Below are 18,284 nucleotides of genomic sequence, written 5' to 3'. Positions count from 1 at the left end.
ATTAACCCTTTCCACTTTATGTCGAGTGTCACTCGACACTGATTTTGTTCCAAAAGCTCCACTGTCGAGTGATACTCGACATGGTGTAATACTTCTTTTTGCGGAAAATTTTATAAACAGGAAAGATTTTTGTTACTAAAATGTTTGAATCACGAATGAATGAAACATATTCTAGAATCGCAATTTACTATAGTTCAATTAAATTTTATCGATGCTGCATAACAGCCTTGGAGTTGAAAGGGTTAATAAGTTTGTCGTGGTCGACGGATAGTCCGGAAGAACATCGTGTTTTTTCCGTAAATATTTAGATTACTGAAATCATTTCATATAATTTATAATATTAAAATTGAGAAAAATGGATTTAATTAAAAAATTTAATTGATCAATAAAAAGCGCCATCTTTCAATATCAAGTAATTGCTTTATGAATTTTTGTCTACCCAAGTGAAATTCATTTTAACAAACATTATTGTAGACAGTTATAGAAATAACATCACAGACAATATTACTTTACTATTTTGAATGACAATTATTTTAAATATATGATACTGCAGGGCATAAGACTCCACCAAAGAACACGAAGCCTTGCACTGCCGTTGGTCTACCTAGTTTGGTGTCCACCCACGTCACGTCTACCTTCTAGTGATTGGTTCTCGAGAATGTCCCATCATGCAACTGATGGGATAGGTTGCTTTTAAGAGTTTATTAAATTTTACAACTACCCCCAATCTGACGTTTATTTATGGGACACCCTTTATAACAATTCATACATATTAAATTTGATTCATTGTCCATTTTTCAGGTGACATCTGCCTGATGTGATACTTCTTAACTTGATACATACTATGTAACTTGATACACGCTAAAGAGGTATACAATTATATCCCTGCGCCCACGTCTGAAGCGTCGATTCCGAGCATAGCCAGCTCATCCAACTCCTCTTTGTTCTTCCCCTTCGTATCCAGTTTCTCCATCTTATCTTCAACCGGTGAAGAAGACTTACTCCGCGCTTTGCCTGTCGGCTTCTGCTTCTTCTTCTGGTTGTTCTGCGGCATAAGAGGAACGTGTGTGTCGTACAATTGAGGTTGAGGTTGAGGTTGAGGCCGAGGCGGGAAGAGTTGCGAGTTGATGTCGAAGCCCATCATCATTGGCGACATGCTGGGGAGGCTGAACTGGGTGAACGGAGGCACCACTCCCGGAATGGAGGGGAAGCCGCTGATGCCGGGCATGAAAAGTTCCTGTTGTGCTAGCTCTGGAGGCTTCGCGTTCGACGGGAATATGATATCAAGGGCGTCTTGAAAGTCCTTAGGAAGGTTATTCGGCGCCTGTGGCGGCGGCAATGGGCTGTAACAAATCAAACACAATTAAACTTTCCGGATATATTAATATATATATGTAACTTGTTATAAGCAACTCTAACTTAACAGCAAGTCGATCTAAATGAATTTTATTATATATATATATATATATATATATATATATATATATATACATACAGATGTATGTATGTATATATGTATGTAAGTTTTATCAGCAGCTGTCTCTGCGTACTATAATACCACACGGCGATCATTATTCTGCCTGCCAAGTGTGGCGATTATAGTATATCCCCATATATACCTCGGGGGAGATCTAGCCTTGCAGTAGACGTTATTTTGACAAAATGAAAAAAAAAAAGGAATAGCTCTGAACAAAATTTTACTTGTTTTTTGTTAAAGTAACTTTTTTAATGTTATCAAAACTAGCCTGATACAAATAGTACAATTTAAGAGATTTTATTACAAACTTAATACATATTATTTGTAAGATTACATATATATATATATATTCCCTGGGCACTACAACTTGATAATGAGTTAACATTACATATGCAGAAGTTTATTTTGGAGCAAAAAGATTGAAAATTCTGACGAAACTTGAACAATTTCAGAATTTAACATAGAAACTGCACATTTGGCAGCGGTCAGAATAAATTGATTATAAAATTAATTTATTTTTCTCACATTTATATAAATAATAAAGTAAATAAAAATGTCTATATACTATTTGACATAAGACTTTTCCAGATTTACTAGTATTCTCAAGGTGTCTCTTTACAAAAAAAAATAATTAAGTGAAAGAAGAATAAATTTGTCGGTACTAACGGGGGGTTGAGAAGTGCAGGCGGTGGAAGAAATCCGAGCTGAGCTGACATCGTCATTTCCTGCTGCTCTTTCTCGAATTGAGCCTTCGCTATCTTCTCTTTAAATATCGCCACCTGAAATATGTCACTTCAAATAAAATCATGCACAAACAAGTGATGGAATTTCACTCAGAAAAATAAATGATACGAGGATATAGATGCCCACTTCCAGGCATAACCTTCCTCCAAAAGATGGTCAGACGTGCGCTATCCGCATCTAGTGTCAAGCAACTTGATTATATCGCTGGTCTCCCTAGTGGGGGGGTCTACCAACGCCGCGTATACCTGCTCGTGATCGCCACTCCAGAACCACTAGACCCTGGTGGTCATAATTGCATGAGCTATGTGCACCATTGGCATTTAAAAAAAGTAATTCTTATACCTACATCGATGACTGGTTCTTCTGCAGATCTGATTTTTGATTTGATCTCACAGCGAAACTCCCTCTCTATTGTTCTCTAAGTGTTCTAAAGCCTTTTCATAAGGCTCACGATTAGGAACCACATTCTGGTCAAGGACCTTTATCTTCAACATAGATGATACAACACGGTAGAGATTAGAACATATCCCAAGGCAGTTGCTAAAGTATGATGAATAAAATCATTTTCTTGTACCTTCTTCTGTATCTCCGCATCCATCTCCTCTCTTCTCTTCTTATTAATCTGCTCCTCCTCTTGCTTTTTTTTCTCCTCGTCCTTCTTCTGATCTTCATTTTTCACGTTCTTCCCCAAGTTTTTAAACACCGGCATCTTTCCTGAGACAAATGTTTTTTTTTATTAATAATTATAATACTGTGATAGATATATAAGTTGAAATTGTCACATCAATTTCCTGGGTATTAGGAAGGCAGGTAATTTTTTTTCTTATGTTGGTAGGACTGTTTGTAACATTTGCCAAGCGTCTTTTTGTCAAGTTTCAATATCATTTGTCTCAGACCAAATCATTTTGAAGAATGTTTTGTGTATCAAATGGGTCAAGTCTCGATTGATAGATGTCATACTTCAATTTTTTTTATGTCAAAAACTAGACTCATCATTCCGCAACCACCGCATTCGTCTGATTTATAGCTTCGTATGACTTCTGGATGTTCAGCAACTTAAAAGGCCAATCCGGGGTCGCCGATTTGACAAGATTGAGGAGATAAAATCCGAATAGAAAAAGATCTAGAAGGCTATGCCGGAGAAAGACTATTCCAACTGTTTTCAGGATTGGAAAAATGAAACTTTTACGATTATTATTAAAAATTATTTTATAAGTAAGATCTACGATATGCAAATGAAGACAGATGTTTTTAATATTCTATTTAAAATAATTAGAAGATAAATTACCTATAAAAGGCATCTTCTTGGTTTCGGGCTTTTTTACATCCGCCGACCGCATGCTGTCTCTCTTCTCTTCCCTCTCCGGTCTCTCGTCCCTCCTGTCTGTCCGCTCTTCTCTTTCATATCTTGACCTATCCTCACGCCTGTCTTCCCTTCTCTCTTGTCTTTCTTCTCTTCTCTCTTGCCTTTCTTCTCTTCTGTCTTCCGTTCGGCGGTCGTCGCGTCTGCTTCGATCGTCGTGCGAGTGGGACTTGCGGCGTTCACTCTCTCTGATGCAATAACAGGTTTACTTTGTTATATTTTATAAACAATGGTAGAGTTGGTAGATTTTTATACTAGTAAAGAAAATATTTTAGTGTCCATCCTAACATAATCTCCTATATTTTTTTTAATATAATTTATAATTAAAAAAAATCAATAACTACATTATAAGTCCATTTATATAACACTAAAATACACTAATGTATATAAATTTAAAATATTTGTAGAGAGCAGAAGTAAAAAAAACTAATAGGGCACACTTCTCTCTTTTTGGCATAAAAGAATAAAAATATGTGTGTTCAAAACTAAGTCACTTTACTGTGACATACAAACATACACACACATATATATATATAAATATATATTTGTCTGTATGTCCTTTATATCATCATAAAATATGCATTTGATCATATGATGATCTATAGCAAACTTGTTACGCATGAGCCAACTAAATCTTCCAAGTTGACTAATTTTCGACAGATGGCGCTACCACTGTCATTCCAATAAATTTTACTGCCGTGACAGTTCACGTTGATTTCAATTGAAACGCAAATAGCGTACGAACGATGTCGTTTCGTGTTGTAGGCGACATATGAATACAATGCGATTAAAATAAGAATAGGACCGGCCTAGCGCCATGTTGTGACGTCACAACGGGAACTTGGTATAGTGTGCAAAAAAAGCAATGTTAAAAAATAATACCAGTGGCTAAAGTCACTCGCTCGGTTACCTTCGAAGCAGTTTCCAAATGCTTAATGAAACTTCCAAATACATCACGCGATATATGAATATTGCCATCTGGCCCTGGTACAATTCTTGCTTGTTTTAACTGGTCCAACAACATAATGGCACGTTTTTTCTCTTCCTCGAAGTACTTATCAACATTGCTGATAATCTCTCGGGCTCGCCGATGTAAAACACTACCTATTTTGCTCATTGTAGAACAAATTAAACAATCAACAAAAACAATTATTATTATTCTTTTATTTTATATATTTAATGCTGACCGTACTTATATGAGTGAAGTTAGCCGAGAGCCCGTCCTATTCTTATTTTAATCGCGTTGTATATGTAAACTGAAATTTATATCCGGCACACAGACTACATTTTTGCTAATCTGTACTACAATATATATTTTTTTCTAAGACAAGAAGGAGACGAAAGAGAAGCAGATAGATATACAAGTGAGAAATTCACTTACTCCGCTCTACTTTTCAAGTTATCCAATAACTTTCTCTCGTTGTAGTTCATGGGTATAGACGACATCCACTCTGATAGCACCTTCTCATCTATTGGTTTCTCTTTCTTTTCTGTAACAATCATTACTTATTTAAAATGACAATGAAAGATATATTGCCTCGCCCGAACCAAAAATAAATACATTTAAAAAAAACTTTTAAGTTAAACGGTTTTTGGATACCCATATTGTGGTGGTTGTGGAAAAATATGTACCTAGTCCGCCATATTGGAACGGCGTCCATCTTGAATTTTAAATTTTGACATAATCATCGTGTTTTACTAGTGTAGCCCTTTCATTTGATTTGGTATCAAGGGGGGTTAAGGAAAACTATGTAATCCGCCATTTTGTATCGACGGCCATCTTAGATTTATAATGTTATTGATTTAATTATATTGTATTGTCATCTAAATTAAATGTTTCCAAATTTTAGATCAATCTGACTACGGGAAGGTGCTTAAATTTCAATTTCTAATTTTGATCCAAATAAATTCCGTACGGGTCGAACTAAATAAAACCGTTTAAAAAAACACTTCATTAAATAATATTACAGTGTGTTTGGTTATAGGGAACTAAAAGTCTAATTCATTTGTCAGCAAAAATGCTTAAAGCCACACCTATCTCAAATCATTCTGTATGTAGCGATGAATTATCACTTCTTTGAAATAAGTTACACTGTTTATTTTTTTTATTTCAATGCGACCCGTCAATAAACTTCTTTCAATACAAAGTCTTCACTTACAAATAGTAAACAATAATTTATTTTAATATCTAATATCTATACCTATATATAATCACCTGTATCATTACTGTTGATATTTTAACCCTTGAATGCATTAATTTTATTTATACTTTTAAAAAATATTTATCTTGCAAATAAGTATACTAAAATGCAGGGAAAAATACACAAAAATATCTATTTATTTTTTATACTTACTTTAAAAAAAAACTTGTTTTGCAGATATACAACACAATGCATTTACTCGTTTTACATCATTATGCATTTAAGGGTTAAATAGGCTTGTATCTGAGAGACATATCAGAGTAGATACAATTAAATTTGTTTACAATTTATTTATTTATAAATATAACATAAGACGTAAGCGTCTCCTTATTAGGATAAAGTATATTATTGTATTAAATATTATATAGGAGATAAATATGTCTACATTACGTCATAACAGCGCATCGAACAGGGGAATCCCACGCCAGAGCGCTCTATATTCACATTCGACCAATGAGCGCGCTCTTTAATAATTCTCGCCTTTTGATTGGCTGACGGTTTTTATTGGGTAAGATCAATAAACACTTCTAATTTGGACTTTTTTGTCATTACCTACAAAACCTACCAGCCCTAGGAATTCTATTAATATGATTTGTGAAATGAAAGAGTACACTAGTAATTTTTAAACTGATTATAAACTTACAATAAAGATAGAAATGTACCAATGTCTTCCATACACACCTATCCCCCGATTTACACGGTAGATAAGTTTCTAAGAAAACCGTGTAAATCGAAAAGCTTGCAGAAAAAGCATAATTTTGCTATTTAACAGCTGTGATTTTTTTTCAATATTTTTTGGGTGTACACAGAAATAAAAATAAAATGCATTGACAAGTTAAAATATTTAATATATTACGGAAACACTGTTTTTTTTATATTTAATAATCTAAATTATGCACTCACTCGTAATTTACAAATATGAAAAATAAATTTTTCTTCTGAAACTGTCAAACTTTCACTCAAATACAATTTTCCGTAGATAAAACTTTAATTTTATTCGAAGAAATACATATACAGTGTGCGTGTGCAGCAAGTCAGCACATAAGCTCGGGATTCCCCGTGAAATGTGTACACAGCACATGTGTTCAATTATAGTAGCATTTAGTAGTGTACGATAACAACAAAATTAAACTTATTTGGGAAACCGTGTAAAAGCGAAAACGTGTAAAACAAGTACCATGTAAATCGGGGGATAAGTATATATATATAACCTAACCTAACCTAACTTTGACTATTTACAGATAGCGAGGTCTGGTGATCAGAAACATCATTTGAGCTTACTTTTTGATTTCTTCGCCTCGCTGTCGGAGCTACTGCCGCTGCTGTCAGACTCTGTGCTCGATCTCTTCTTCTTACTTTTCTTCTTCTTCCTGTCCTTTTTCCGCTTCTTTCCCGAGCTGGTGGCGGCAACAGGACTATTCTTGCGTTTGGTATGGAACCCGTCCTTGCTGAAGGTGATGGTGTGCGCGGTGTACTGAGATTTCTCTTCCGCTTTCTCCTTTCCCCGGATCTTCTCGAACGCTTTCTGTCTATCAGACATCCAGTCGGTGTCCCAATGTGGGTTTTGTTCCACGAAATTCTGGAAACATTAAAAACTATATAAGTATGAATAATTTTAAACTAATTTGCTTGTGCAGGTGTATAGTTAGACATTTATATTTGATAATAAAGTATCATGATCATCATTTATTTCTGTCTCCAACGGGGCAGAGGGCGTCAACAGCACGTCGCCATCCCCAGCGGTCTTGAGCCTCGCGCTTTACTTCGCTCCACGTCATTCCGACCGCCTTCATTTCTGTAGAGATCGTCCGCCACCAGGTTTGCTTCGGGCGGCAACGTCTTCGCTTTCCTTAAGGATTCCATTCTAGGGCTTGAATCGGTATGTGATCAGGGTCCCTTCGGAGCGTGTGGCCTATCCAGTTCTACTTGCGGCGTTTGATCTGCTGGCCGATCGGCATCTCACCGCAGCGTTTCCAGAGATCGTAATACGTAGAAGACAGTTGTTAACGAAGACTTGTAGCCGACGCGAGATATCTTTGATGACCTTCCACGTCTCGCATCCATATAGCAACGGTTTTTGGATAATAAGCATACCTCACACAACTTCCAAAGTGTTCTACCCTCAAAATACCACATCATGACGTGACCTAGGATCGTGGGAAAAGGTTGCCGGCTTGTCCGTTTTGGAAGACCTACGTCCAACAGTGGAGGTATTATACCAACAAATGTTTTATAACCTATAGGTGGTTTACCGTATAATTCTTGGAGTGAACTATAGACTTGAGATGCGCAGACGCACAGTGAAGATCTCCGATGAACTGATCGCACAGCTTGCAGTACCACGCCGTCGATGGAACGAAGAACTGAAGCCCTGTCGAAAAATAACAGAATTAAAAAAAAATCACCGAGAAATCATCACAATAAGCAATTTTTTTGACAATTCCCTGCAAGTCAAAAAGTCCATATTTATGAACGTCCAAAATTCATGGTTCAAACAGAGCTTCGATGAATTTGCTTCGGAAGGCTTTCCTCCAAAATCTGATCCTTCGTTTAAGGGATATCCCGTGGACACCCAACTTGACTTCCGTGTTTTTTTTTTTAAATACCAATCCACGAACTCAATTGTTCGTATTGTGAAGTATGAAAGAAGAAATAAGAAGATCAAAATAGTCATAATTTCATAATCCAATTCCTTGTCATAGATTAATTATAATTAAGTATAAATAGGCCAAAAGTAGACCATTAAACTGCCAAAATATTGTTAATTTAAAAAAAATCTACTCGTCGTGAAATCAGCTCAATTGCACCAAGATTACTGCAATGCCCCCCCCCCCCCAAAAGGGGGTCGTTAAGAACATCCCCGAAGTCTTGCCAATTCAAAATTAAATTTTCGCCGCAAAGTCAGCTCAATAGCACCAAGTCTACTGCACCATGTGACGCAGAACATAAGGCTACGTTTTGAACAGTATGTCCAACTAGACCAGTGATTCCCAAAGTGGTCTATATCGACCCCTAGGGGTCTATGACAACCTGCAAGGGGTCTACGTCAGCGAAAAAAAAATTGTGGGTCCATGAAATGAAAATAGGGGTCCACGATAGTGGATCTCAACACCTACACTGATAGTACCTATTTACATACATCATACTACCTTATAAGATCAAAACATTTACATTATTTATAAAAGTACCTATGAAGTAAAAAAAATTATTACATATGTTTATAAAATTGTGTAAGTTGTAGGATGTTGGTATTCGCTTTGTGGTCGCAATACATTTTGAACTTGTAAAAACCTGAAAGTCGCAGTCTCAGAGCTTCGCTACCTTGCACTCACTTGTTTAATTCACTCTATAAATACGAATGTGGGACAAACAAATAAATTTATAGGAAATCAATATCAGGTAAGTAGGGGGTCTGCCCAACACGGAAAAACATGGCAAGGGGTCTACGACACAAAAAAGTTTGGGGAACTCTGAACTAGACGGTAGACATTTAGACGACATAATAAAAAAAAATCAGCATTAATAAAACTCTGTGTCAAATATTATAAATCTGCCACCAGATGTTGCCATATTCTAAAATAAAAAGCAAAAATAATCACGTATCTACTGTAGGGTAGTCTAATTTTATTCTAGCTTCTGTCAATGCTTATTTGGCAATCATCTGATGATGAAAGTGATCAGTTAATAATCATATATAAGAAGATTGACATATAAAAGTACAGGTATGATATTCACCTCTGATAGGAGTGCGTTTGTTCGGCGCCGACGGGTAGTTGGGGAATCCCTCGTTCATGCCAGGCACCGAATGCCACGGCGCCTCCATGTGAGAGGACGCCATCCTGAACAAAAAAAATGTCATTGTACATATTTAATGGAATTAGGCGTTACCTTGCGGAAGTCCATCCTAAGCAAGAAAAGGACCAATATTTAGCCACTTTCGAACATGCAGTGGTAGTCGTGCAATAAAGTGCACCGCCCGCAACGTAGATTAGTGACTTTGTGTTTAGCACTAATCGGTGTAACATAACTCCTGAAGATGCTCCGTGGAGGGGTGTAACACGTGTTGAGTAATTTGGCGGTGACGGTTGTGTGATTCGCATTGTTTGCCGCATACACATTTATCAGCGGGCTGGCGGGCGGTGCACTTTATTGCACGACTATCACTGCATGTTCGAAAGTGTCTAAATATTGTCACCTTTCTTACTAATAATAAAGACGATCACTATAATGATGTTAATGCATGGAATTAAATGTTGAAGCTCACTCAGGAAGCTAATTGTTGCGGTATCTTAGTACTATGTTTCTTAAAAGCAACCTTGTGTCTTCCGACCTGGTGGTAGCTACCTGTAGGGACAACAATGCTGACATTTTATATTGATTGACCATTCGAAAATGCTTGTAATAGCCTATTTCAATAAAGAATATTTTGATTTTGTGTAGTCATCGAGAAGTCCTTGGTTTTTGATTGGTCCTTTTCTTACTTAGGATGGACTTCCGCAAGGTAACGCCTGATTCCATTAAATGTCTTCATTATTATAAATCGTTCTAAATTATAAATTCTGGATCCATATACACGTAGTATAGATGAAACTCACTTGTGATGCGCTGGTGAATGCAGATGGGTCAGATAATCCTTAGCTGTTGCTGGGAACTCGTTGCACACCCGACACCAGTGCATCTCAGGATCATAGTACACATAGTTGAACCTCTTAGCCGAAGGTGACCTGCGTACACAAAACTAAATGTAATAATAAACAAGCGGACACTTGTTTCTATGGGTGCTACTATGATAGACGGATAAAATTAAACCCATCACAAGCGATGAAGTTAGGCGTGGGCGAATTATACACCCACTACTACTTCGGGGAGTTCCCAGATTTTACCACAGATGAAATATTAATTTTATATTTTATTCTCGAAAGAATATCATAAATTCTCGCATAATAGTTCGGTGTCAACGCTGGATAAAGAAGTGGGCACACCGAGCGTCGACATAAATCAACTGATAATTTTTCAAATCACATTTTTGTTTTTTTTAATATTAGCAATTTTTTACCCTTGCACCGGCCCTGTTTGGAGTAACGTACTAAATCTCTCCAGTCCGTTTACGAGGCTTTATAACAAAGCCTGTTTGAAAGGATACATCTCTTGGTTAACATTGGTACCGAAAAAAAAATGAGGAAGAAATTTCTACTTCGTCCACGTCCGGGCTACACCTGTCTCTGTCACTCATGAAATGTCACGACTGCTTAACCAAAAGCACTAGCGACTAGGATTCAAGATAAAACATGAACCCACAAACGCGTTGATTTCAGAGCACTACGCAGAAAAAATATTTCTGGTAAAAGCAACGAAATCATAATACACACACACACACATAAATATATGTGTGTATATATATATATATATATGTCATATCAGCCCATCATCATATATATTATCATATCACCCTTACGACCACTCTTGGACATAGGCTCATCCTTAAAAATACCGAAAGGACTTATAGGAAGCGGTATGCATCCTTCAACCAACGAAGGTTTAACAAGGTCACTTCCACCATGTGGATAGTTTAAATAAAATAATAAACATAAGCGCGCATTTAAAGCTGTTACAATCTATATTCAGCAATATCAAGCAATTATAAAGCAATAAAAATTAAAAATAAAATACGTCCTGATAAACTTGGTTACCTTTCAATCAAGTTTTACTGAAATCCCATATATACATCACAGTTAAAAAATCACGACAAACAGATTATGGAATATAAAAGAAACGGCAGAAGATGGGTAATTTAATTTTAATTTACAAGAGTTTTTTAACATAACAATTTGTTAACAAAAAAAACAAATTCTTATTATTAAATACATCATCAAAATTATAAATCAAAGATCGAATATTCTAGAGCATATTTACATAGAGTTATGTGTTAGGTTACTATGGAGAGAACTTTTTTTCAAACAGAAGTTTACATGGAGCGACTTAGAAATACTTCCTTTGATTGATTTATCAATTAGTATTAGTGGGACCAGAAAGTAACATCGTTTCTGTCAACATATTTTACAGAAAAACCGATTGATTTTTACCGCTAAGTATTGATTTTATATACTAGATGACAAAAGGTTGTTGATAACGAAGGTGAATATATTGTTGATTAGAAATAAATACTTGATAAAAATGAAGTTGTGTGAATTTAACTTAAGAAAGGGACATTACTTTCCGGTCCCCCTAATAAATCAGTGAAGCCTCTTCCATAATATATAACCTTTAAGTAAATATGCATCCAAATATCCGCTCTTAACATATACACAATTTACAACTTATTGATTCTTCTTTTACATTTTCTTCTCCGTTGTTACTCCTTGTATTTATAATTCAAGCACTTTAAAATCTGGATTATCCTGTATTCGGACAATGTGAGATATAATCAATATAAAATTATTTTAAATTAAAACACCAATACCTTACTTTACATCTTTAATTTTTTAATTAGTACTAATTATAATTGTGTGCTATAGAAAATCTTATTTCACTTTGCATCATAAGGTATTGGTGTATATATAAAAAATGCAAAGTCAGTATATATTGTCATATAAACAATTTATATACTTGACTTACAGTTCGGTAAATGCATTCAATAAATTATATCATCACCCACCTGGATTTCCTCCTCGAACTGCGTTCCTTGGGTTCATCAGAGTCGCTCTTTTCTACATGCGGTTCCTCTCCAATGATTCCATTCAACATGTCCACCACATTGTTGATGGTTTTCAGCTTATTCTGAATCTCCAACTATATACAGAATGCATTACAAGAACGGTCATATCAAAACCTTCCTTGTGTAAGCTTTATATATTTAAGCAATATACAAAAAAAAAAATATTTAGCTGTATGTTAGTAGACAGACTGTATATATATCACATTAGCATTTCAAATTCAAACCTGTAGTTTAGTGTTCTCTTTTAGAAAACGCTTTGTGTCTGGACTTGGTGAACGTTTGGGATCACTATGGAGTTCGCTGCGCTGTTCTTTAAGTGTCTCAAGCTCTTTCTTCAATATGGTCGCTTTTCTCATACAGTCCTCTCTTTGTTTGGACAATGCAGCTTTCTGATGTCGCATTTCAGACTCAATAGCAGCTGGAGAAAAGAAAAAATGAGTCATATATTTATTTTTTAAGGAATAAAAGTGTAATTTCACACTTACAACACGAATACTTGTGAAATAAGCTTAAGCTGTCAGTGAAATTTAAAGTATCGGTGAAATTACACTTTAAACAATAAATTAATATTGAATATTAGATACTACTCTAAATCTGTTTAGGAATCCTTAATCTTCATGTTGTGAGGCACCTTCCTTTTAACACTGCTACATATTATAGTTCAAAATGTAATTAAATTACTTTAAAAAAAAACACAATCTTTATGGATATATCAATGTATTATCAAGTAAAAATCACCTGAAATAACATATGAATAAAATGAATTTTATAATCAACAATTACTGATAATACCTTTAAAAACAAATTTAAAACTTATTCACTTTCAATCACTTTAGTATCATGAATAGAATCCACGGACCAATTTGATACAAACTAGAATCAAATCGATCTCTCTTTATAATGAAATCCTGCAACTTAAAATACATAAATATAATGGTTCTAAACACATCCTGATGAGAGCCAAACTTGAGACAGATGTTTATTGTTAGTAATTTTCACACATATATAACCTGTGCAATTCATTTTCAAGCTTTATTATCACTTAAAAATTCATTACACCGTCACTTATGTGTATTTATTGAATTTATTAGATTGCATCACATAGGAATATAATCCATAAAACTTTATGGAACCTAAAAAACAAGCTGGTCTTTATTTTTATGGTCTTTTGTATGTTGCTATTTTATTTAAGTGACGTTCTTATACATATAGATAAAGTTACCATTAATATATATAGTTATATATGTATTATTATGTTTTGTTTAATGCTATGTAGTAAACAACAATAAGTGTATATCTAAGCTTTTGCCCTTTGAATATATCGCCTTCAAATAATCATGTAGGAGTCATAATTTTTTTCTTTCACAAAAGACAAAAAGTAAGTAATATTTTATAAATCACTACAATCATATATTACACTTTATTAAATATTTCCTATAATATTGATCAATAGACTTTTATGTACACATAAAACAACTTAAACAGTGTTCTAGAAGATTCTAATTAAAAGTGGACCTAATTAATAAGCATTAATTTTCAGACCACAAAAATAAGTTTTAGTTGAGGTAACCTTTAGGGTACCAATTTTGATCCACAGTGGTTGAAGTTGACCTCTAGAAAAACCTGTCTTAATTATTCTTAGCTTTAGATAATCAGTTCTTGAATATATGACCCGCATAACTCTCTTTGAAAATAAATCTCAATTAAAAAAATAATAATTTAAATGTTTTGTTGAAGAAATATTTATAACATTCTACGAATATATGTATATATATATATAAATAAAAATATATATACACATATATATACATATATATATACATATATATATATATATGTAGATTAATTTTATATTAATAATACATATAAACTACATTCTTTTGTAAAAAAATATTGTTTGCAACTTTGCTTCTTACTTTCGGGATACAATAATTTTTCATAAAGCTATAGAAGCCTTTTTATTTCACATTAAAAAATGTGAAATAAAAAGGCTTCTATAGCATGTGAAAAAGTTGTATTCATCTCCTGGGGTATATAACTGGCAAGACAGATGTCTGTTCTCTCATGTGCGTCATGTCTTACAGTGTCCTATTCCATCTCACCCTTCATATACACTAGCACTTATGTATATATTACAGAATATTGTTCCTATTTCTGGTTAAGAATACACACTTTCTTTGTTAACTTTGCTTAGGATTGATAATTTAATCAGTTATAGAAATTTCTATGTACTGAATGACTTCATTTTACTATATTTTATACATTTTTGTTTTTAATATTATGTTTGTTATTTTCAAATTTATTAATAAAGCTATAAATATATATACAATGAATTTAAAGACACAATGTAAATGTGTAAATAAAATGATGGTCCCGTCATATTCACATTACTTACCTTCCTTCTTGATCTGATCTTCCATGTTGCTGACAAACACTTGCTGAGCTGATGGTGGAGGTTGCATCGGCACTTGGCTCCAGCCGCCGATGTTAGAGGGGTGTCCGCTGGATTGATGAGGCTGGCTAAAATCTTCGTAAATCCCCGAATATGATGGCTGATAATTGCTGGTGTAAGAACCACCCTAAAGGAAATTATCGAAAACATTTCTATAATAAAAAATTGGTTTTATTTTCAACTCCTGATTAACTTGCAATTTCCTAGACCAAGTGAACCGACAGTTTAATGGTAACATTCCCATCGCTATTGTCATTTGAGCCCATAGACTCCCACTCTAAGGGATAGGCTTTTCCCAAAAATGTTTACGGGTGGATATACCATAATCTAACATAAGTGAATTGGTGACCGCAGTTTAGTATTAAGGTATGCAGAGGATGCTGATGCCCATCCTCAAGAAACTTTTTTGTGAGCAGTGGCAAACCCATATAATTAATCCACAAAGTGCCATTCACCCATATAAGTGTATCCACCCATTACAGTGATGATTTTTGGGTGAGGCCTATGCCATGCGGTGAGCATCTATCGACTGATATAGTAATAACGGTATAAAATATAGTATCATGTGCTGCTAGAATGCACACACATTCTAGCAGCACCTGATACTATATTTTTCTCATGATAAATTAAGAGGTCAGAACATGCACATGCACAACAAGAAATCCAGAGTCCTTTCCTTGCTTGACTTTTTTACATGTTCTCCAGCAACATTTTCAGTTAGAATAATTATGAGTTGTGTATTTAACTAAGACTTCTGTGCAGATTGAAAAATAAAATACAACACAATTATGTGAAAACTTTAAAAGTAACTCAAACATAATGTATTATCTTAGCATTCCTTGAAGACGTAACAGGTATGAAGCTTAAGACTGACAACAGGCAAAGCAGGTTTTGAAAGGCTTCCTTGCATTAGTATTAACCAACCAGATTCTGCCAATACTGATATAGAAGCCCTGCTAAGAAATGAGCTGATAGCTCTTGAGGCCAAATTCAGCAGGTTATAGATACATGTCAGCATTCTATATCCACCACACAAAAATTCATCACATTCAATAGAGATATATCAGTATAGTTTATATTGGTCTCATCATGTATATTGAGTGGGATCAAAAGATATGTAAAAGAAGTGTGAAAGGCTTGATAAAGTTGAGAAGTTAAGAAAACTATTTCTAAGCAATATACTAAATACACATGTTTGTCAATATCTAGATAAAACATCTAGTCCATCCAACATCTTTTAACACATTCAATGTCATGTGGAGTGTATATGACCCTTGTTGCATTTTCCGTTCAGGCCATTTGCAGTTCTCATTGAGGAACAAGATTCTTAAAAAATGAATCATAGGGTTGAATATAGATAACTTCACATCAAATATGCGGGTATGTAATGCATGTTAAAATTTATTACTTTTACCTACCAATTATAGCTTTGTAGTATTGAAAAAGTTTAAAACATATGTCTTAAATGACTCTTTTTAATTTTTAAAGTGTGGATTTTCTATGCCCTACTTGGCCTGAATGGAAAATCTCCAAAAATTGCCATAGCATGGAATGTGTTACATAAAAAAATTAAGAGAAAATTAATAAATTATCAGTAATATTTTCTATGCACTTAGCATATTTCTAAAGCAATCAATGTTGTCCATATAAGTTTAGTTTGTAAATTACACAATACAGTAAAAGCTCTATTTTCACACTACCTTCATTCACTTTTTCATCATTCACAGCTAAAAATTACAGCCCAATTCCTACATTTGTGGCTGCAAATTTCTTCATTCGTAGATCTAATAAGTACATACATAATAATAAAAAGATTCTAATAGGTATCCAACCCAATATCCTTTGCAAATGCCATCAAATGGACTGATAAAAAGTTATGATAAAATTTTAAATTCACAGCTCACTGTTCAAAAACTTCAATTAAATCATTTTGTAGAAATTTGTTCTTTTTTTTATTTTGTCACCTAGGTATGTATTCATCAAAGAAAAACTTCTGAGTAAATAAAGCCCTCTTACAATCACATTTATGCATGCAAATGAAAGGGATAGACAATATTAGTGTGCATCAACAATTGTAAAAAATATAATGAGTTTAAGTGCAGCACCTTTTCTGCAAAAATTAGTGTCTTTACAATTATTTTTTGTAAATATCTGTTTGATTTGTTAAAAAATATGCCATCCCCATCACTAATTAAACATAATTTAATGCTAAATTACAGGTTAAATATAAATACAAGTTACAATTTCAGCACAAAATATTATCAAACAAGCAATGTCACAAGCAACCATCATTAACTTATCACTAACCAATGAGATAAGTGCCTGGCGAATGCAGTATAGTCATAATAGTTTAAATTACGATATATTCAGAACTACATAATGTTTTCACGAGGCAAGATATCAAGAATAATGTAGTTATTACTAAAAGACTGTCACCATGCTTACTTTATATTGAACGTTATTTACTTCTTGTGAAAATGTCGGCGGAGGATGCACGTTGCTGTTAAATCCCGCTTCTTGAAATTGGTTATCCCACAACTCATTCGGTTCCGGCAATTTGGAGATTTCGTTCAGAATTGTTTCGTCTAGTTCTTTTTCAGTTTTGCGTGGCGAACGACTGCGGCGTTTACTATCTCTGATTCCAGGACTCCTGCTTCGCTTCCTCGGCATTTGATGACCACTGTAATTGTTTCTGTCCCAAGTGCGGCCCCGATTGTAATAGGGTTTTCGGGTGATGTCGCGGGACATACTACGTTTCTTTAGAACTATTTTAAATACATTACACAATAACTAGGATGCTAAAAACTTCACTCATACTTATAGCAAAACAATTTGTGCTTTTTGATTCAAAAGACAAAGCTTCTTCTTAACCAAAACACGATGTTTTGACAGCTGCCACCATTTTCTTTTAAAATATCATTAATTTCATTTAAAGATTATGTAGGGATTTTTAAGAAAAAAATTAAATTTTATTGAACCGATTTTATTTGTAATTAATCAACAATTTTAATTCAGTTAATTTTAAAAAATAATATTATTACAAATGTGTTAAAAATAAGCAATAGCAGTTGCATACTTTAAAAGACCTTGCTATTGATCTCTGCTCATTCAATTTTTTTCTAAATAATCTCAATTTTAATTAAATATTTGTGAACCGCTTGATAATAAACTTTTATTGTACATAAATCAAAATAGTTGTGCATGCGAAGCTCTTGGAAATTTTCGCATAATTAGGTAACATTAAAGAAACTACGTATTTTAGTACCTTACCTTATACATTTTTAGTGATAAGTTATTAAATATCTTTAATTTAGTGCAAAGCATAGTTAAGT

General features: G+C 34.1%; 1 protein-coding gene across 2 annotated transcripts; it reads right to left on the bottom strand.

Moving 5' to 3' along the window:
• Positions 1-356: 356 nt before the first annotated feature.
• LOC137928772 (zinc finger matrin-type protein CG9776) lies at positions 357-17,823 on the bottom strand. Of its 2 annotated transcripts, none has more exons than XM_068771739.1 (13): positions 17,398-17,823; positions 14,896-15,079; positions 12,725-12,918; positions 12,441-12,574; positions 10,381-10,509; positions 9,521-9,624; positions 8,038-8,156; positions 7,067-7,364; positions 4,966-5,074; positions 3,510-3,772; positions 2,796-2,935; positions 2,144-2,256; positions 357-1,343 (listed from the first exon to the last, which is right to left on the bottom strand). In XM_068771739.1, the coding sequence occupies exons 1-13, from the start codon at positions 17,698-17,700 to the stop codon at positions 878-880; spliced, it is 2,556 nt and encodes an 851-aa protein (XP_068627840.1). In that variant the 5' UTR covers positions 17,701-17,823; the 3' UTR covers positions 357-877. The 2 variants fall into 2 exon arrangements, with proteins under 2 accessions (XP_068627840.1, XP_068627841.1); XM_068771740.1 differs by having other exon boundaries at positions 17,419-17,823.
• Positions 17,824-18,284: the final 461 nt, after the last annotated feature.

The sequence above is a fragment of the Battus philenor genome, unplaced genomic scaffold, assembly GCF_028537555.1.
Source record: "Battus philenor isolate CCGP_79_NKW_IND1 unplaced genomic scaffold, ilBatPhil1.0.hap1 SCAF_4, whole genome shotgun sequence".
NCBI lineage: Eukaryota > Metazoa > Arthropoda > Insecta > Lepidoptera > Papilionidae > Battus > Battus philenor.
This window is presented reverse-complemented; position numbering and strand designations above follow the sequence as displayed.